This window comes from Onychostoma macrolepis, chromosome 05 (assembly GCF_012432095.1).
Source record: "Onychostoma macrolepis isolate SWU-2019 chromosome 05, ASM1243209v1, whole genome shotgun sequence".
NCBI classification, from domain to species: domain Eukaryota; kingdom Metazoa; phylum Chordata; class Actinopteri; order Cypriniformes; family Cyprinidae; genus Onychostoma; species Onychostoma macrolepis.
In genome coordinates this window covers 12,508,235-12,530,312 of record NC_081159.1, presented here as the reverse complement: position 1 = coordinate 12,530,312, position 22,078 = coordinate 12,508,235, and the positions used below count along the sequence as shown (strand labels likewise).

The window sequence follows — 22,078 nt, the reverse complement described above, 5'->3', positions numbered from 1 at the left end:
TGTATTCTTGCCTGGCAGGTCTCCTTGATATCAAATCGGATGACTTTGAAAATTGCACAGTGGCATAGCGACCCCATGTCAGTCCAGTCTTCATTCCATGCATCCTGCAGCAAACTCTTGTCTACCTTTTAAATTTGTCATGTCAACTAATTCTTTGAATTGTATTGAAAAATAATATATATACACAGTGCCTTACGTTAAACTGCTTTAATTTTTTTTGTTTTTTTACTTTTTTTTAACACATCGATCTACACTCCATATAATGACAAAGCAAAAACAGAATTGTCACAACTTTGTAAATTTATTAAAACTAAAAAACTAAAATAAGTACATTGCATAAGTATTCATACCCTTAACTCAGACTTACTGAGTACTTGGTTGAAGCACCTTTACAGCCTTTTTGGGTATGATGCGACAAGCTTTGCACATCAGCATTTGGCAATTATCTGCCATTCCTCACTTCACCTGTTCACCTCTCAAGCTTCACCTTCTGCCCAGTCTGAGGTTCTGAATGCTCTGGACTATGTTTTCATTAAGGTTATCTCTATATTTGGGTGCACTGAGCTTTTCTTCTACTCTGATGAGTCCCTCAGTACCTGCCACTGAACAACAGCCCACAGCATGAGGCTGTTACCAGCACACTACTTTTGGGATGGCACTCTGTAGGTAACGAGCAGAGCACAGTTTCCTTCAAACATGATGCTGGGAAATTAGGTTCACCAGACCAGAGAATATTATTTCTCACAGTCTGAGGGTCCTTTATGTGTTTTTTTTTTTTTTACAACAATTAGGCCATCTAATTGTTTCCATGTGTTTTTGCTGAGGAGAGGAATGAGTCTTGCCACTTGTTTTTTTTTTGCTTTGTCATTATGGTGTGTGGGGGAAAAAAAAGGAATTTAAAGCAGCAACATAACAAAATGTGAAACAATTAAGGAGTATGAGTACTTTCGCAAGGCACTGTGTGTGTGTCACGAACTGTGATATAGCCTTACAGAACATACATAAAGAAAAAAGAAACAAACAAAGAAGAAAATTCATTACAAACAAATAAATACATGGAATACAGCCCGCTGCAGATGCGAAAGTTTTTAAAACGTTTCAGCTGCTCAGAACTTTGCGTCACTCCGTGCACCGCAGATAACGGTGACGTTCTACACACGTCTGCCCCGTCACTATGGCTGCAAGAGACGCGAGATGGTGAAAGCTTGCTTTAATACAATTAGTACATCCTTAATACCTCATATCTGCCGTTCTTTTGTCTAATAGCAGAAACGGCGTATGTCATTTTCATATTTGGAGCCATTTAGTTCAGTATTTGCTCTGAAACGAAGAGGATTAACAGGAGAACCCATCAGCTGCTTTCATTCATGGTTGGTAGCTGCTTAGATTTATGAAACATTATATGTATGTATCACTCCCAATTACACGGCATATAATAATTTTTGAGGTTAATTAAATTGTCAGTGCTGTTATTGTAAAAGAAGCAGTAGCCTATTTATATTAGCATATTTCACATCTTGCTGTCGAGAGACCATCCATCTGGACATGCTGCTACAATCCGATTTAATGCAGTGCAACGCAACTGTTAGTTTGAACAGCCTCGAATTCACTGTCTCAGGAAACTCTTCACAACTGATTTCCGTGTCCTGCCTTGTCTTTCAGAAACGACATCTCTAGTTTATAAAGTAAACAAGCGGCGCTCTTCCAAAAAAAAAAATGGCGAAAATGTACCACAAAGAGAAAAGCATTCAGATAAAGAGCAGCGCGTCGGCGCTCTACAACAACCTGAGCGTCCTGCGCATCGCGCCGCGATGTCTCACCTATTTCACGGTGGTCCACGCCAACGTGGTGAACATGGTCAGCGCCTCCTGGGACGGGCTGAACTATTCCCACCGACAGCTGCAGTCTAAAGAGGGCAACGTGGCCACCAGCTCCTCACTTATCATGCAGGTAAGAATACTACAGTACCATTTGAGTCCTAATAAAGACTTACGATTATACTGGTTTATTGCAGTTTTGCATACAATGTCTAAATGCTGTCACTTATACATTTTTTGTCTGACAGGCAGCCTGGTGTGTCCTGCCCTCAAGAGATCTTCTTGTTCTCACCTCACAGAAAGGGATCCAGGTGGGTCAAGTGTTATGCCAGGCTACTAAAATAGTTTATTTGCCCAGTAAACATGACTTGAACTGTGTTTATTCATCAGATGTATGAATCAGATGGATCAATTATGGTCTATTGGCATGCACTGGACACGCCAGAGACCCCTACTGGTCAGTGCACACTTCTGTGTCTCTGTAAACACAGTGAATGTGTTAATTCTTTTTCTTTCTTCATTTTCACACCCTTTAACTGTGGGAAATAGGTTGTGACTACTGTGTACCTGTCTAACATTGTCTGTTGTAATTTTCCAGCGAAGGCAGTGTTTGCTCGAGGAATTGCGGCAGTGCGGGAAAAATATATTTGTGTAGGTGAGTGGCTTCATCTGTCAGCAGTGGCTATATAGGGTACTGTTCTAATCTATTTACATATTAGCTTAGTATGTGCACTAAAAGTGCCCTTTTAAATTCCTCAAACTTCCTTCAGGGGTCTCATCTGGCTCAGTGCTGGTCTTTGACGTTCCCAGTAAAGGCAGTAACATCACCCTGTCTGAGGTTTTGGAGGAACATAAAGAAGCAATCACAGACATTGCCTCTGAGTGCTCAGGCAGTCTGGTATTAACTTACAGTAACTTTCATATAAGTGTTATTTTTGTAAACCATAGGGCAAATGCTATTTATACTTTGTTTTTGTTTTTTCTTCAGTTGGTTTAAGTTACTGGTGGTTTAAGTGTTTTATTGTTGAATTAATTTCTTTTTTAGGAGTGCATTGCAGATTTAGTTAGTGCTGATGACTGTGGCCTCCTCTGTGTGTGGAAATCAGGAGAAGATTTTCAACTGCTCAACAAGATCCCTGGTTTTGAGTATGTTGGGAATTAACAATCACTATACAAGAGACAATGGGTTGCATTCATGAAACATTCGCAAATATATTAGTATATTCTGAAAAATTTGCACACAAGGTGGACTTTCCTGAAAAAAATTCACGAACAGTTTGTAAACCTCAGAATTGAGGTTCATCTACACCAGTGGTCTCAAACTCAATTCCTGGAGGGTCACAGCTCTGCAGAGTTTAGCTCCAACCAGCTCCAAAGCACACCTGCTTGGAAGTTTCTAATAATCCTGAAGACCTTGATTAGCTGGATCATGTGTGTTTGATTAGGGTTGGAGCTAAACTGTGCAGATCTGTTTCCCTCCAGGAATTGAGTTTGAGACCAACGATCTACACACTTATTGATTATTAGTAAAATCCCTGCCTATAAATTACAACACGATTTTATGTGTAAAGAAACCTGTAGGATAAATTAGACTCCCTCTTCAGGTTTTGTTTAGCAGTGAAATTTATTTGACACCTTCCTTGGATAACTAATTTATTGATTTAGTTATTTAATTTGGTGATTATATATATATTATTATGGTAAGTTTTATCAAAATGCAGTGCCATAAGTTTTCCTAAACCTTTTCATTAATCTGAAAATTCACGTCAGAGTGACTTTACAAACGATTTACACAAAAACTAAAAATGTGCCTGTACACATCTGCTTGTGTTTCATGAAAGAGGCCCACGTACCAGTACATGCCAGTACATCATTAATATAATATGTGTACGTGTCTCTCAGCACAAGTTGTTCTTCAGTAAAACTCTGGAAGGGTACAGTCATCGCAGGCTATGGGACGGGACAGATCCGTCTGTATGAGGGAGTCACGGGTATACTGCATGCAGAGGTCAATGCCCATGCACGCTGGATCTACTCACTGGACATCGCCCCGTTCACTGGACTGGTGAGAGAAGCATTATGTATACAGTCTGTATGTCGCACAGTTAATGTATGCAACTGTACATATGTACATTTTAAGTAGTACCGTAATTAACAGAAATAGTCTTAATTAAGAAGTTGTTGTATTCAGATGTATTTTATTATAAATGTTATTTTTTTATGGTTTGTTTATTTATAATGGTAAACTCTCTTATACTGATATTGTTTTCCTTTGTTCAATGAAAAAGCTGATCTCTGCAGCAGAAGACTCCTGGGTTAGAGTGTGGCATCTGAGCTTGACTCCAGAGACTAATAGTGTAGAGGTAAAAAACACTCACAGACAAAAACAGTACACTACCGTTCAAAAGTTTGTGGTCAGTCAGATTTTTTGAAAGAATTTAATTATATTACTCAGCAAGATGCATTAAATTGATCAAAAGTGATAATAATAAATGTTTCTTGAGCAGCAAATCAGCATATTAGAATGATTCAGCAAGATCATGTGACTCTGAAGACTGGAGTAATAGTGAAAAATTCAGCTTTGCCATAACACAAATAAATGACTATTTATTAAAAATGTATTCAAATAAATAAATTGTAATAATAGTTTACAATATTACTGTTGGTGAGCATAGAAGACTTTCAAAAACATTAAAAATCTTACCAACCCCAAACTTTTGACTGGTGTAGTACATGCACTAAAACTGCATTAATAGTTTCATTAAATAAACATTTTGTGTGTTCAGCTGATGTCCTGCATTTTTCTGTGCTCTTTCTAGATTGAGCACATGTACAATGAGTGTGTGACTGATACACAGATCTGTGGAGCCAAGTTCTGTGACGGGGACGGCTACGCCTTTGCAGTGACCGGCTATGACTTGAGTGAGATCATCCGCTACACACAAGCCTAGTCAGGAATACAGCATGCACTTCTAAGACATTCCCATTGGTCATATGAGGATCACCTGCAGAAGGAAGGTCATGTCTCGACAGTATATTGGTGAATGTAATGCTGTACAGTCATGATTGGCAGGGTCAGGCTGGAGTGAATGTTACCCTAAAATCTTCTTCTAACATCTTGGGCACTAAAAAGCCACACTTGAACCAGGTGACTGTATTTAGTATGGTATGTCTACATGATTGGCAAAATACTCTTTTGTGGTCTGATATTAAGGTAAAATACATAACATTGGTTACACAGAATATGTAGATTTCAAAACAAACCATTAAAATGTTAGAAGGGGTTGTTCTTTGAGTGTTTTGCTTCTCACATGATTTGTTTAGTAAATGTATTTCCTGAACAATATCTTTTACCTCATTGAACAATTTTGGATGTGCAATTGAATCAGATGGCATGTAATCATATTTGTGGTTCAGAAAACAAAACATATCAAAATAGTTTGTAAAATATTTATTCATTATAAATATTATGAATTTTTAAATACAGCAGAGGCTATTTTTTCCAAGTTGAATTATAATGTTCTTTATATTTGTCTAGAAACAAAAGCATTGTATCTAGCTTGATGTTAAATCACATATTTTATATTTTGTGTTGTCATAGTTTTTGATATTTTCTGTTTCTTTGTAAACAATTGTCAGTGACAATTCGGCAAACTATTAAAAAAGCTAAAAAAACAAAAAAACAAACAAAAAAATAAAATAAAAACTCATTTACTTTGACTTTTATTGCAATTAGAAATGTGTACCAGTAGATGGCAATAGATCTTATATCTTTTTTAACATTTCTGTCTTTTGAGGTCAGAATTAGCTTTTTCAATTTAAGCACACATGCATTCAATTGCATTGATTTATATAAAAACATCTATGAAGCATATCACAGAACATATTAGAACATATCCAGCACTCATTTCTATTCAAAATGTAACAAATATCAAACATAAACTGAGGATGTCTAAATTGCCTAAAATGACCAGGCTTGACAATTCTTTGTAGATCTTGGAGGCAAGCTACATTAGCTTCAGCATGGATGAAAACAAAGTCAAAACCCAGACATTTTAGGCAATTTAGAAATTCCTACCAGGACACTATTAGGAAAAAGAGGATGTATGGTCAGTGTGCAGTGGGTTTTAATGATTCTCAGGGTTATTAAGTAATATTAGCAAATCATTTGGAGTACTTCTTTTAAGAGTAAATTTGTAAATAAGCGGCATTTTTGTCCATAACTGTAGTAATATATTCATCACCATTAACTTTTGTCCCTTTGTGCCTCTCTGTTAAGCTATTAAAGAAGACTTTGATTGTCAGATGTGTCCTTCATGCACCTGCCATGAGGCCCTGATGAGTCCTTGTCCTTGATTTATGCCCTGTTTTCACACTGTAAAGTTTTGTTGTCATTACATCTTTCATCTATGCAGGTTCCTGTTTTTATAGGTCAAAGCAGAACACCAGAGGAATGCAGATTATCACATCAAGCTGTTTTATCAGTTACCCACTAAAATATCTGCAATGCTCATTTGACTGTATTTTCCCCATAATATTTATGTCCATAATTCTGTTGTTCCCTCATAGTATTATCCACACATGACTTCACGTTCCAGCTTGTTGTTGATAGAACCCCATGGTCTCTTATGTAAGGCTTTTAACTTTGTCCTATGAATGACACTGTGTGTGCCCTATATCTGTTATGAAGAGAGGGTGAATATCAATGACACAGAGGGACAGACCTAATGGGTAGAGAATAGATTGCTGACCGTCAAATTTGATGGTGGACAGAAAGGGAGGGAGTCCAGAGAGTGTCGATGAGACCTCCACTGGCTGTTGGTTTAATGGAATTATGTAACGCTGCCATGCAGCACTGGAGCAGAGCGAGATGTGTTTAAGGTCATTGTGTTTAGTGGTATCTGTGGTAATAAAAACTATGGCTGGTCTACAGGCCATGTAAAATTCAATAGTGCTCTGCAGACACATCACATCAAATCTGTGGGCTCCAGGGATGGGGTACCGTCAGTCCAGTCGCCGTGGCACAATGCAATTCCAGAGGACACAAATGACTTACTCATTACACTTACAGTAAGCGGAAGTAAATTTATGCATATTATGTGATGTTTCTTCTATTATGGCCACTTTTATTTCCAAGGAATTTATTTTTATTATAAAATATCAGTTTCTCTCTTTTCGTTGTAAGAAGGTTACATTAAAACTGTCTTAAACTTTTTCCAGCATTTTCAAATTCAAATTCTTTTTTTTATTGTACCCTTCACTCAGACCCAGAAAAATCAGTAAGAGGTGTTGCTGTGCATCATTTCCAGTCAAGAGGTAATGTTGTCAAATCATGCAGAAATGCTATTTTATCAACAATAATCTTTAAATTTAACACATCAGTGTGTGAATCAATGGATATTATATTGTGTTGCAAATGACAAAAATCACAGAATTCTCTTTGGATACATGCATATACATGTTAAAATGTGTGTTAAGAATGTGAAAGTCAGCATAAAATGAAAATTGCCTCTATTTCCTATATGCATTGATCTTTTTGTGAATAATTCTTTCATTCATCAAGGTAATATTATAGTTTTTAATAATATTTTGAATTATTTTTTTCCGTTCTCCATTTTTAGTTTAATTTGAGTTAAAGCTTTTCAGTTTTGTTTGTAGTTATTTGTAAATCAAGGTTTTTTTAATATTCTATGTTTAAGTAAATCTTTATTTCAAATAACAAAGTTTTTTAATTGTTTTAGTTTTAGTTAATAACCCTGATCCATTCATGCATTTTCTTGAAAGAAAACAAACAAACAAAAAAATCATAGCTTGATCTTGATTTGACCCATGAAAACAATAGACTTATTTCTGGTACGATATGCAGGTCCTACCCTACATTTTTCTTCTTTCACTCAGATACGTCACAATACAAAATAAAAAAATCTATCGCTATTTCAGTTTCATTGTAACTTAAGATGTGTTTTATATTTTCTCATGGTCCACAGGGTCAGAGAAGTGCACATTAGTTGAACAAACGTGCATAAATAAGGCACTGTCATACTTATTTTGACTTGACAGTTACACGCGGGCACATTGTTTTATCTTTAATTAGCCTAGCTATGGGATTTAAATAATCACGCATTAGTTGATTGCTTTGTTCTGGCTTCCGTACTTGGTATTATAAAAGCCAATAGAGACCATAACATGCTCATTAGGCTGAATGGAATATGTTTTGATGCAAGATTTTACATGTTTATTCATGTAAATGTGATGGGGAGAGGGTTTCGAGGACGGCACAGACGCAAGTGACCACAATTATAATACTCTGCAGATGCACATGTCGTTTTATTCATGAAGAAGAGATTGAACTGGCATTGAATTGTGCACAATAATCTGTCCATATAAAATGTGACAGTTTATTCACTTTCTATCCTGCCTGTTTGTCATCGTATTTTTAGCAATAGTCAAACCCAGCGACCCGGCTTTGATGTTCAGCAAACAAAAGCTGCCCGACGCATACCATTAACGTGAATGATTAATTTGGAGATGTCTGGATGGAACACGTAGCACTCGCTCCCCCTCTCAAGACTTTCCAAAATCTATCGGCCTTAGCGTTGAGCCTGCTGGGAAAGCTTCACCACACAGGGATTGACAAAGTAATTCCTCCCCAGTCTGGAGCTGAGGAAAAAACAGACGCAAGGAGGAAATTAGGGAAAAGTGTCTCCTGAAAACAGTTCATATAAATAGACTGGAATCAGCAGGAGGGGGAAGTGGGATCAGACACACAGACAAATGCTGGACGAGAGAGACTATAGACATGGAGGGATAGAAAGCGGAGTGAGAAAGAGGTTGATACCAAGCTGATGATTCATCTGGTCATCTCCAGAGTGAGACGTGTGCACACTCCACCCGCTCCAACAGCTGCTCCAGCTCCAAACAACAAAACAAGCATCTTTATCAGTTATTTCCTTTCTCAAAACCTTTACATTTTTCTCTGTGTTTTATTCTAATGTTGTTACAAACAAGACATATAGCAAAAGAAACTAATATTGTGACATGAACTCTCAAGTCAGTTTCACTATAATCTCCTCATGAATTTATTAACTGACTCTCTCTGTCAGTGGGGAACCTTTTCAAAAGATACTAATATGTACCATTTAGGGGTAAATAAGGCACAAAGTTATACTTTAGGGTTTTGTACCTTTGTACCTTTTTTTTTTCTGAAAGTGTGGCAACTGTGATGATGAATTATTCTTGCACTAAAATCAGCCGTCCAGTCATACTGTACAGTGTGACCCCAAAATGTATTTGAACACTTTTGGGCATTTAAGTCACACTTTAAAAAAAAAAAAAATCTAACCAAGTTGCATCTGCTATTTAGTAATTTTTTAAGTCACCACAGACTTAAGAGGAGGGTTACAAGCTCAGTGGAGATCACTGGAAAGAAAAATATAGAGAATTGACCAAACATAATAAAACAACCCTTAATTTTGCCTTTCATTATAATTAAATAGACATAGTGAGATACTATTCATGAGAATATTCCACATTTCCACACCTCACCAGTCCCTTCTTTTCCCTTTTGCTAATATTAATTGGCTGACTTGAGAAACATCCAGTGTTACACTGTTAAATAAACACACAAGTTGTAGTGAAATGGTAGCGTTGCCAGGTATTGAGAGGCCATTGGAGTCGACCTAGACGGTCAGAACAGACTTCAAAAGGGCAGAAGATAGATCTATTTGTTTTCTGGTAGTAGTTAGATTATAGAATCACCTAAAATACATACTAAGTTACTTGCCACTTGCATGAGAAGTACCCTCTGCTTTTTAAAACCTTAGCGACACTGTCTAATATTTCTTCTGAAGTAGCTCAGCTATAGACAAGCATGAGGCAGTGCCCTCTGATTTATTGCAAAGCTTCATTAAAAAGGTAATTGGTATAAAAATCAAGTGTGTTTGTCATCGGCCTGAATTTGCACCTCAATTATCAAAAAACGAGCATCCTGAGTCAGGTGTAATCAAATGACACAGCAAGATAGGGCACAAGGGTGTGAGCTTGGCACAGAGGAGTGAGTGGACAGCCCAAAGGCTTGGCACTAGCAGACAGGCATCAGAGATCAACGCGTTAGCAGGGGCAGAGCACTTCTGACTATGGAGTGGTGGGGGTGTGTAGCAGGACTTGATCATGACCTAACCACACTGGCCCTGAAAAGTGAGATAATACTTAAGTAGCACGTGTAAGTGCATGTGTGTGAGAGAGAGAGTCAAAATATGGTCTACAGGCTATGTATAGACATGTATGATGTGATATATCAGTTCAAAGAATTTTCACAGTAAAGATTGGCAGCTGAGAATTGGTTCTTTTTCAGAACCAGTTGCATTTTTAAAAATACAGGTGTGGTGTATTTTACAATCAATTGGATTGCTCAATTGGATCTCCGGTATGCTACTTGGAATTTTCCAACCCAATCTCATGAGAAAGGTGACTATTTTCACACAATGGATTTGTTTGGAAACACAAAATAAAAAAAATTAAAAAACCTTAACTGTCAGTTAGAAGATTGTACAAAAACCTACTAATTAGATTGTAAGAATTCAAACAAATCAGTCACACCAAAACATAAAATCAAATACAATACATAAGTTGTTGTATTTTCAAACCACGATGGGTCAATATTCTTCTCTTAGGCTCTTCCGGCATTGCCAATGAAATACCATACCAAATGGACCTTATAGTCAGAGTAGTGGCATTATTAATTTTGACAGGAATGAAAACGATGCTGGGGGATTTAGAAATAAAGTGTGTCCAATGGACTGTATTGTTGTTTAACAACACACCGACTGTTCAGCTGATGAAACATATTTCCACAAGACTTTCTCTCGACAAAAACTTGATAAAACAAAACGTGAAAGTTGATTGTGAGATTTGAACATGATCTACAGTATACCTGTATAGCTTAAGTAGTTGTAGAGACTGTTAGTCTATATCTCACAGCCTCATTTTCAGTAGCATAAAATTCCATATGGCCATTCCTGAATTATTACTGTAACTCTTATGAACAGGTACTTTTTAGTTTGTTTTACTGAAACGAATTGAACAAATCACTCGAATGAGTCCGTTCTTTAGTGAATCAGACTGTAACCATACTGACTGGTCATTCATATGACAGCTTGTATCTATAGACACACATTATACATTTTGTCAGCAGTATTTTATAAATATGTCTTAATGAAATATGTTACCATATTGTTTGTTGGATGCTGTTATAGATCATGTAAATTATTGGATTGCATGTGACACTGCATTTATAATTAAAAAGTCTCCGTAAACACTTTTTGGAAAAACTATAATTGCAAATACTTCATCAAGATCATTTGGCAAAGGAATTGCTTTTACCCCAAATGTTCCTTACAAAAAGAAACATTAATGAATGAATGAGGCATTTATATAGCGCTTTATTGAGTATTGCAATACACCCAAAGCACTTTACAATCATGTGTGGGGGTCTCTTCTCAACCACCACCAGTGCGCAGCATCCACTTTGGATGATGCGACCGCAGCCACAGGGCAACGGCACCAGTGCGCTCACCACACACCAGCTACAGGTGGAGCGGAGAAAGAGTCATAGAGCCAATCAAGTGGATGGGGATTATTGGGAAGCCATGATTGACAAGGGCCAGTGGAGGGAATTTGGTCAGGACACTGGGGTTACACCCCTACTCTTTACAATGAGTGTCATGGGATTTTTAATGACCACAGAGAGTCAGGACCTCAGTTTAACGTCTCATCCGAAAGACAGTGCTTTTTTACAGTATAGTGTCCCCATCACTATACTGGGGCATTAGGACCCACACAGACTGCAGGGTGAGCACCCCCTGCTGGCCTCACTAACACCTCTTCCAACAGCAACCTAGTTTTCCCAGGAGGTCTCCCATCCAGGTACTGACCAGGCTCAGCCCTGCTTAGCTTCCATGGGCAACCAGTCTTGGGCTGCAGGGTGATATGGCTTTGAATAGAACCGATGAGGAAATGGAACCACTGAAAAGAACCAAATTAACAATCATTTAATTCTTTATTATTTCAAAATTTCAGTTCAATCAACAAATGCAAAGTATGTTCTCAGGCTTGAATGCAGCACTCCCTTTGAACTTAATGTTTTAGTTAGATATTTAGTTATATAACCACTTCATGATAATGTCAACTAATAATGTTTGCACAGCAGCAAGGTCTTACCAGGGAGTTCCTGGTAAGTTTTTCACAGAGTGTTCAGACCTGGTTTCATATGTCAAGTTTTAAAGTCAATATGTTTTGAACTGTATCACATGGGGAACCGGTGACTTCATGGTGCACTCAAACATACACTTAAGATTTAGATCTAGAGCAGTTACATGTATTCATCCATAACAAACTTCAGTGTTGGAGGCATTAGGTTTTGTTGACATTTCTGAATTTGCCCTAAATGCAGCGCTAGTTGTTGAATCAGGAACAGGACTTTGACATAGCAGTGTAAGCAATATTTTCTTGTCTCAATAGTGCGTGCAAAGATGTTTGTTATTTTTTCTTATCAGTGTGCTTGTGCAAACCTTCACTCACTGGCTAAATATATAACAATGTTGTACAAATTTTGCCTCAAAGGATGTAGAATTAGCCAATGTTTTAGCATATTGAAAATTAAAAAACTATGACAGCTCCAGTGAACTGGCTGCAGGCCACAACAGAGGCATATCAATTATGTAATATATAATTACCATGAGCAAACAGGGGAGTACTGTGGATTATTTCCTTCTCTATGTGTGTGTACTTGTGTATGTGTGTGTGTTTGTATGCTCCAGCTGTGCTGTCACTCAAGGAAACCCACTACACTCATAACACACACTGGCCTTTGCCCTCTGAGAGGATCTAAATTTGCTGAGCAGAGCAGAAATGTAACCTAGTCATAATTACATGCACATTAAAACACAAAGCTGACCCCAATCCTCTCAGCCCCCCTGAAACCCACAATTATCTAGACTTCCCATTAAATTTAATACACAAAACACAAGCAAATATAAATTATGTCAGCACTGATGAAGTCAGATTTTAACTTTGGCATATTAACAGTCAGTGTTCACTATTCCAGACACCACAGTCACAAGATCCTAGAGGCCATGACATCGGCATGCCCTGGAAATAGAACTCATATACAGAGAATTCTCCTCTTGACCGGGTTTAGGAGACTGGGTTGATGGACCATGTGGTCTCCAGATGGGCACTGAAGCCTGGACAGCATGATCAGAGGTGAACAAAAGCAGAAATCTAAATGGAGCAGAAAGACAAATACAGCAGTCTGTTCATTTAGGCTTTAGGATGGACACTTAATGAAAATGGTCAAATGAAGTGTAAACGCCATCATTTTGCCTTTGACAATAAGAAGTGTAGGAGGTGAGCTTTAATGGTAGACTGCTGTCATACATCATATACTCTCTGAGATATGCTCAGGGCTGGACTGGTAATCTGGCATACCGGGCATTTTCCCGATGGGCCGACGCACTGAAGGGGCCGACAGAATTTTTTTTTTTTTTTTTTTTTGCCAAGGACCATCACGAGCAGCCTGTGGCAACATTGGTTTGTCTCCTCTATTGACAGCGTAAACCACCCAATCACAATGCGCTATAGACAGAGCCATGAAGTGTTTTGCTCCGCCTATATAAATAACGCTTCACCCCAATTTCTTCACCCCTTTTTTCCCACATTTTCACAGCAGCTTTATCAAGAACAGGCTTGCGCTGCAGTGAGTGATGCGGCGTAAAGAGCCAGGCAGGAGGAGGAGAGGAGAGCAGTTGAATCGGTAAAGTCCTTGATCGGAACTCGCACCGGAGGCAGGCATCTATCCTGTGTGCGCGCGCCATTAGTGCAGAATACGCAAACACTTCTTAATAAAACGTAAATTCGTCTACCGCGATTTTTTGGTCAAGTCGAGTGTGTTCATAGAGGTTTCCATGGGCCAATGCGAATAAATCTAGATTTAAATTCGAAAAGACACAATATTGTCAGACCTGACGTTTTTTTTATTATCCAAAACAACTAGATGCAATGATACATATCTACACTACCAGTCAAAAGTTACTGAACATTTTTGAATGTTTTTTTTTTTTTTTAAGAATTCTCTTCTGCTGACCAAGCCTGCATTTATTTTATCCAAAATACAGCAAAAACAGTAATATTGTGAAATATTTTTACTATTTAAAATAACTGCTTTCTATTATATTTATATTCTACTGAATATATTTTAAAATGTAATTTATTCCTGTGATCAAAGATGAATTTTTGTTCAAGCTGGTTGTATAAACAGATATCTATTAGTACAATATGTGTCAAATGAGTTAACATGCATCATCATTTTCAAAAGCCTCCATTTATCCTACATTTATCCACTTTGGAGAGAGTTTTCAAAAAGCTCAGTTTTCCTCGACAAAAATGCAGTCTCAGTGTCGACGGAAGTCCAAAAAGATGAGAGAAAACGACGTATTAGTGTGGACAAGGCCTTAGTTCTTTTCAATGTTTTTATCACTCACCTTTTGTTGGGGATTCTTCATTGACTTTTTCTGCAGGGTATATTGTTATGCCAGTGGGTGATTCATTGAATCATTCATTCAACCAATTTGTTCAAACAATATTGATTTGTTTAGGAATGAAATGCTGGGCCTATCCAAGTAAGTGCACAAGATTGTCCCAGGTCTTAAAAACACCAAAGCTCAGTGCCCTTAACGCACTCTTAACCCACATTATAAATTAAGGATAAGTTTATCCCATCATGCATCATAAACATTCCACTGTAAATTAAATTAATTAGATATTACATTTAATTTGATAGTAAATGTGCTGTGCATTTTATTGCAAAGATGTGTTTTTGTACATTATTTGCAAATCATTTGTGTCATTTAATCAGAAGTGTGAACTTTTATAGGAACTACTGAACAGACATTTAGAAGTTTATTTTAAAATGCAAAGCACTGAAAATCTAAATAAAGCTCTGTAAACACTTGGATTTTTACAAATCAAGATTTTTATTAATCAAAAGTTCTACACACACTTGAGCACATGAGCCAAATATAGTTATGGCCAATCATACTTTTCCATACAACTAGACTTGAATCATTGTAGCTGGCTACCATCTGTAAATTCTTTATGGAATAAATACCATGTAAACGTTCCCTGCCCTCCGAGTCTTTCTGGTAGAACTGGCAGAGCGAAAATACACAACAAAACTAGCAATACTGTCTAAACTGTAAGTTAGCCTACTCAGTATTATTACCTTCTTATTTACTAAACTATTTAAAAGAAATAGCCTGCTATAAATCATGATGCTGGCCTGAATGGACTGCTCCTTTAGGTAAACTATGATGAAGCATTTCCGCAGTAAAACATCATTAATCTAGCCAATTTATATAAATATTAGATCTAATAACAATGGACATTTGTTATATCATAACACTATTTGTTATATTAGCCAGGCATTTTTAATTCAGCTGCTGATGAAGTGACATTTGACGTCTTGGATATTGGATTGTTTCTTTTGTTGATGGAGCAAATGGGAATGCAAATATACAATTTGCTATGGTCTCCTCCCATGTAGGCTGCTTCTACAGATGTTCTATAGTTTACTTCCGCATTCCAAACCTGGAAACGTGAATAGGGTTCATTCAAAGCAACAGTCTGGAATGTGTGATATTGCTTACATCTTACCAAGTGTTAAAAACTCGAGAGCATGCATTCACAATCTGAGAGAAACAATTTGACAAAACTCCAAGGGGATTGAAGCAGAAGGTTTTTCACCTGAACTATTAATAATCTGCTGACCCAAACTCCACTGACCCTCAAATTTCAGAGGAAAACTCTCACCTGTCGTGGAGGTTAGGAAATAAACGTGCAATGTTAATCATCTAGAGCGGGTATGATAGGAAGATGTCAGGGCAGCGTTAGCTGTATTCGTCCCTGTTTCCATGGCGACCCCAAAGTGCTGCTAGGAGGTGTGACGCTGCTAGGAGTGTGGCATGTGCCAAAGCCTACTGCTTATCTCTCGTTCGCTAAGTTTCTATTCATAGTGCTCAGTGGTGAGCCACACTGAGGATGGGCATGTGGCGGGTACAGTTGGGCTGCGCAGCCCAGCACAGATCAGACCGTCTCATGCTGATTTTAGAGAAACGCAGGGCAGAGCGTGAGGGGGTGGGCTGGCAGAGCGCAGGTGCAAGGATGGGCTGCCTACAAAACCTCAATTCTCAGTAGTTCAGTTCAACTCTAAGTAACACCTGCTATCCAACAGTGATGGGCTTTAGTGACACAGTTTTCAAAAACTATTAGGACCATTTTACAAAAAGAATGTTCATTTTAGTCATGAACAAATAGATTTATTTTCATTTCAATTTCATTTTGCTTTTATTGAAGAAAGGTTTATGCCCACCTATACAATTTGGGCATAAACCTTTTAAATTAAATCAATTAAATAATTTTTTATTGTTGATTTTGTCTTGTTATTAAATTGTTCAAATTTCAGATTCAAATTGTATTTGTCACACACACACACACACACACACACACACACAACCATAGATAATATGAGACAGTGAAATGCTTTATTGCCTCTCTGCACATAGAATTAAATTAATATAAGAAAAATAGAAATAAAATTAGAACATTTCAGTTCAAGTCAGAATAGAAATGACATCAATTACAATAAATCAGAAATAGATTTTACAACACAACAGTATAAAGAGAAAGAGAGAGAATTATTATTATATTATTATTAATATTTTATTATTACATATTTTTTAACAATGTCTTAACCATTTTCTTATTTCTTGTTTTAAAAACAAGGTGGTGGATGAGGAGATTCCCTCCTTCCATGTAAAGCGCTTTGAGTACCCAGAAAAGCGCTATATAAATGTAACGAATTATTATTATTATTAATAAAAAAAAAAAAAACGTCTTCATGTACTTATTTTCTTATTGATTTATAGATTCTTGTTTTGTAAATGTAATATATCATGATTATTTTTTCTTTGTTCATGTAATGGTAAATGCTTTGGCAATACTGCACAAGTCATGTCTATAAAGCTCACTTGAATTGAATTGAATTGAATTGAAATGAACTGAGAGAGAGAGAGAGAGAGAGAGAGAGAGCAAGAGAGCGATAATAATGAAAAGTATGTAACAGGTACCGTAAGTTACTTGTATATTTGTGGTAGGTATATTATTTGTATTACTTTTCATATTTGTAATAAGTAATACAGTATAATACATTTTAAAAATATAAAACAATAAAATATAACATTTAACAATAAAATATAATAACATATTTTTTATTTATGTCATGAAACAAAATGTAATTATTCCTAATTATTTGTTAGCTCTCATATCCTTACCTACAAAAGCTTCCATGTATTTACGGCTCAGTGATCTCGATTCTGTAATTGGACCCAAAAGTGATCTCACACAGTGAGAAGAGCTCAACTAGTCCACTACTGGACAGTTTTTTTTTTTTTTTTTTTTTTTTTGGGCATAGGGGTTGAGCCTGGGGACAGAGTCTATGTAAATAACAGCTTTTGTGGGTGATTGTTCAAGCTCAATTGGCACCTCTGTAATGGGCTTTTGTAAAGTGGATCAGTGAGGAGAATGGCACGGCTCTATGCCACAGAAAACAAGCCATTGTAGGCTCTGCCTGTTCAGTGCCAGGGACACAGAGAGTTGCTGAGAGAAATTGATCTGGCCAGGCTTAACCCCTAGTCTTTCATGTGTCTATGGCTTTGGCCAGCATTGGCTTTGTTAGAATCAGCCTACGCAAGGTCTTTCCAACCCAATGATCAGCACTTTACCCCCCTGGGAGAAGGGAGAGAGGCAGTGGACTGCACTGAAGCCACCTTTATTCCCCATTGTGCCCATTGGTACATCAATAGTGTCGGGTAGAAGCCTGAGCAAAAAAAAAAAAACTGCTGGGAAAGACACTTTGGAATAAAAACCCTGGGGGAATCAGCAACAGCTTGTTGTTGTATTACAGATTGCCTATACACAGAAAACTCCCTAAACAAACTACCCAAGTTCACAGTGCAATAACAGTGTGCTCGCGTATTTGAAATAATGAGTAGATTGTTGAAATCTAGATTTAGAAACACCAAAAGTGTCATTTGATTGTGTGGAAACCATGAATCAGGTACAGTACTTAATTATTTCTAGATAATAAGATGAAGACAGATTTTTCAAATGCTTCAGGGACACTTCATGTCTTAACTGAGAAGGACAAGTCTGGACACATCCTACTGGCCTACTTCAGAAGACACTTTGTGGAACAGAGTGGCAAGCATGAGGGAGCTTTTTTCTTGGAACAGATCCCAGGATATCTGAAAACCCTGGTGAAATCGCCAATTGCCACAAGGTTAAATAAACTAGGTCATTTAGTTTGGACAGCGGGTTATTTAAATAACCCCACCTGAAAATATCTCTTGGTCTATATACATTCATCCAAACTCCATTCGCACAAAGCTCAAAGCGGTGGGTGAAAATATTCTGAACTTTAAATTTGTAAAAATTATCATTTATTTTTACCATTGTATTCCAAGAAGAGCTGAAGATGTTATTTTAGTGATAAGCTAAATAATTAAATAAATGACCTGTAACCAATATACCAATATTAGTTATACCTACATTGTTCATAATGAAAGGATTATTTTGCAAATCGCAAAAAACTGTCCTAATACATAGGTGTTAAACTTGAATAGCCTGATATGTTTCTACCATGCTTTTCACCTGTCATTCAGCCTCAGCAATAACAGTGTGTGACATAATTATTCAGAAAAACTCAAAGGATGTTACAAGAAAGAATATCAGGTCACTTCTCAGAAAGAGTCTCTAAGATCGTTGAACAGTAAACAGCATCACCTAATGATGCTCATTCATTATGGAACAGTAAACTGTTTTGTAAACAGAAGGAAAAAATCTCGCTTTGTCAGTGCCATGGCATAGAATCCTTCACTTAATAATAATAATAATAAAAGTTTGGGCACATTTTAGGACTTTCTGATCTGTTTGTTATTAGCATGATTGTTTTGTTATTCTTTTTACAAATCTTTATTACAAATGTAAACATTCTGGTTTCTGGCTTTATTACTATGTTGAAATCTTTATCATGTTTTTTTTTTTTTTTTTTTTTTTTAACTGTATCAATTCTATTGTAGAGAAAGTTCCCAATTTTAATTTTACTTTCACTTTTTTATTATTTATATGGGCCACAGTTTAACATTTTAATATTGATGAGCAAATATTTTCCCAAGGATGTTTATTTAAGTTTAAGTTTTGCTTAAGAATGGATCAGTCTCATATCACATGTGGGATTCTGTTCTCTGAAATTTGCTGAGATGTTCTAGAATAACAAACCCTGCTGAATGTGCCCCAGGTGTGTTTGTAATGAGATGGAGCTGCATGCGTGTCACTGATGCAGGCCATATGTGAAGCGCTCTGACAGGTCCAGCAGAGGTGAACCGACTGCACAGCGGAACACGTTTAAAATGCTTTATGCTCACCAGTGAGTGTGTCCCCCGTGGGTCTTGTCAGTACTTGTTTAGGAAAACACAAAACTTTGTGTGAAAGATAACAAAGAGACAATTACTCGTAACTATCCATGACATACTCTCTTAAAAATATAGGTTCTTTATTGGCATCGATGGTTCTATGAAGAACCTTGAACATCCATGGAACCTTTCAAATGCAGAAAAGGTTCTTTATAGTCGAAAAAGGTTCACTGAAAGGTTCTTTTGGGAACCAAAAATGATTCTTCTATGGTATCACTGCAAAAACACCCTTTTGGAAACTTTTAAGAGTGTATGCTGAAAAGCAGGTAGTGTTCACTATTTTCTGTAAAAAAAAAAAAAAAAAAAGATTTATTGCACGATGATTGCCTTTTAACAGAACACTGCCTCTCCTTTGCTAAATGATAAGAGACATTGTGACTAGTCAGCAGACTGAATTGGGAAGTGTTGCAAGCCATTGAAATACTTTTTGTGTATTACATTAAGTAAAACCATCAATATCCAAGAGTGAAATTAAAAATATTTTGTTAAACCTCGTTTTCATATTTTGATAACAATATTTATGTTTTAAATATTTACATTCCTTTTATTTATTTTGATCTGGCACTGTAAATATTTAGCCTACTGTAATGCGTTCCTTGAGAGGAAGTCACTGATTATATGGAAATAAATTCATTGACGCTAATGTTTACCTTATGTGTGTTATTAATAGCATTTACTTAATCACAGTTCTGTGAACCCAAATTAGCTCATAGCTCAATTTAACCATTCCTATCTAGCCATGTTTAGAACACAGAAATGGCCATGGTAGCAAACACAATCGTTTGCACACACATGACTTGCACAATTTCAGCCTTTGAGCGGCGTGCGAACACGAGCCGTGGACTGTCCACGCGCTCCAGCACGAGCTGTAGGCAGAATCTCTCGAGCTCCACTTTATGAATGGATGGGAGTGGCGCTGTAGTGTCAGTGTTAGTGTCGTCACGCTGTTAATAAGCGCTGGCGTTCGTCAGTGGACATGACAGGACAGCAAGTGGACAGCATATGGCAGCAGCCAGAGCGAGACAGACTCGGGCATTAGGGGCAAAAGGACGCGATTCGGACGGTGAGCACGCCACTGTGACAGACAGACAGGGGCAGTTCACATGTTACAGGGTGGGAGGATGGGTTAGGGTAGACAAAGGAATCGCAAGCATATAGTTTTTTGACCGCCCGTAGACAACTTGGACACGTTTGCGCGGACTGAATAATAAAAAGTTGCATTCCCTGTTATCACGCTGATGGACTCACATGATTCACAGCGACTTTTTTGATTCGCGCGATTCATTTGACCCCCAAACCAGCTGAGAGACCTGCTTTGTTTAGTCGTTTTTTGGGGTTTGTGGTTACGTCGCTCTCTGGATATCCCGAACTGCATTCCTTCAGAGTTGTGGCAAAGCCGAGAGATAATTGCTCCCGTCTCTTTTCAAAGGCGTGACAAACTCAAAAGGGCGAGACAGAAAACTCGCATCAGCACCACGCTAGCACACTTCGTCTGGTCTGTTTGGAAGAGACTCCGAACCGAAGCTCGTCGATCTCAGAACTGTTGGTCTGTATCTAGGCTACTGTCCCTCCCAAGAATTATGGGCTGTCCCAGCTCGATGACTAACTCCTTTTTCTTTTATCTTTATGGAAGGAGGACACAAAACTGTGTGCTATTGTAAGTAGAAGGCTGTGAGCACTTTACTGACGCGCGTAACCCGAAAGATTCACGAGGCAAAATCACAAGGTAGGTATTTTTAACAAAAACTTTAAGTTTGATATAATATTTAATGTTTTGTTGTATGTAGTGAGTGTGATTTGCAGAGTTTTTCTCAGTTTTTAAAACGCACTCCCTTGCTTTCGAGAATACTAAATCTCACTTTAGTTCGCTGTGAAATAAGTATTGCTACTAAAATTCAGTTGAATTGTTGCCTTTAAATTTAAGTGAAATCAAAGTGGTGCCAAAGTGACACCCTGTGACTGCAGTGATAACCTACTGTTCACTGCACTTTTTCAACCCCTTTCAGTGGTTCTTCACTGAAAAAATGTGAAATTCCAAAAACACAAAAGAAATTTAAGTTAATGAGAAGAATATTATTAGAATATTCACTAGAAGCATTCTTGTCAAAAATATTGCAGGCACACATGATGCCCACGAAGTATAGGTAGCTCAGTAGGTTTTGAGATACAGCCAGTGTTTGTTTTGTAAACACACACACAATCTGTGTGTATGACTGGTGTAAATTATATGGGTTCAGGATTCCACTATACACCCAGGATGTTTAACCAGGGATCCCTATAAGAAACTCAAGGGGTTCAGTGGGTTATGACATTATGACAGCCAGACTATATCAAATTTTTTTCTTTCCAAACCATCTGTTAAACGTTATACTGTAGTTACAGATTTTAAACAAATTTATTGAAATGTTTAAAATAACATTTAGTTATGTTAATCCCAAGTCCATGGGTTAAAAAAGAGTCTTGCTGAAAGTTCCTGCCACTGCTAAGATTGAAAACTCCTGTGCTTCAGCAACACGTAATGCACGTTTACAGTTACAGTAATCTCAGTCCTTCCCTTCATAATTGATGTGCATAGCATTTTGTAATGAATTCATATTGGTTCCACATTTCTCCACGTAAAGTTTGAAGAATTCTCTCAGCTGAGTAAACACTGACTGTCTGGTCATAATCCACACC

The 22,078-nt window shown here is 37.4% G+C and overlaps 1 protein-coding gene across 2 annotated transcripts; it reads left to right on the top strand.

The window, feature by feature from the left end:
- The first annotated feature begins 1,117 nt into the window (after positions 1-1,117).
- wdr54 (WD repeat domain 54) lies at positions 1,118-6,887 on the top strand. 2 transcript variants are annotated; one of them, XM_058774540.1, is made up of 10 exons: positions 1,118-1,370; positions 1,663-1,950; positions 2,066-2,128; positions 2,208-2,274; positions 2,416-2,472; positions 2,588-2,715; positions 2,863-2,963; positions 3,720-3,882; positions 4,106-4,180; positions 4,676-6,887. In XM_058774540.1, the coding sequence occupies exons 2-10, from the start codon at positions 1,717-1,719 to the stop codon at positions 4,766-4,768; spliced, it is 981 nt and encodes a 326-aa protein (XP_058630523.1). In that variant the 5' UTR covers positions 1,118-1,370; positions 1,663-1,716; the 3' UTR covers positions 4,769-6,887. The 2 variants fall into 2 exon arrangements, with proteins under 2 accessions (XP_058630523.1, XP_058630522.1); XM_058774539.1 differs by having other exon boundaries at positions 1,119-1,370; positions 4,637-6,869.
- Positions 6,888-22,078: the final 15,191 nt, after the last annotated feature.

Excerpts from the sequence above, each read along its gene's own strand:
- wdr54 (XM_058774539.1), top strand. The coding sequence starts at position 1,717 with ATGGCGAAAATGTACCACAAAGAGAAAAGCATTCAGATAAAGAGCAGC. Across the intron at positions 2,275-2,415 it reads CACGCCAGAGACCCCTACTG|CGAAGGCAGTGTTTGCTCGA; the intron begins GTCAGTGCACAC and ends GTAATTTTCCAG. Across the intron at positions 2,964-3,719 it reads AACAAGATCCCTGGTTTTGA|CACAAGTTGTTCTTCAGTAA; the intron begins GTATGTTGGGAA and ends CGTGTCTCTCAG.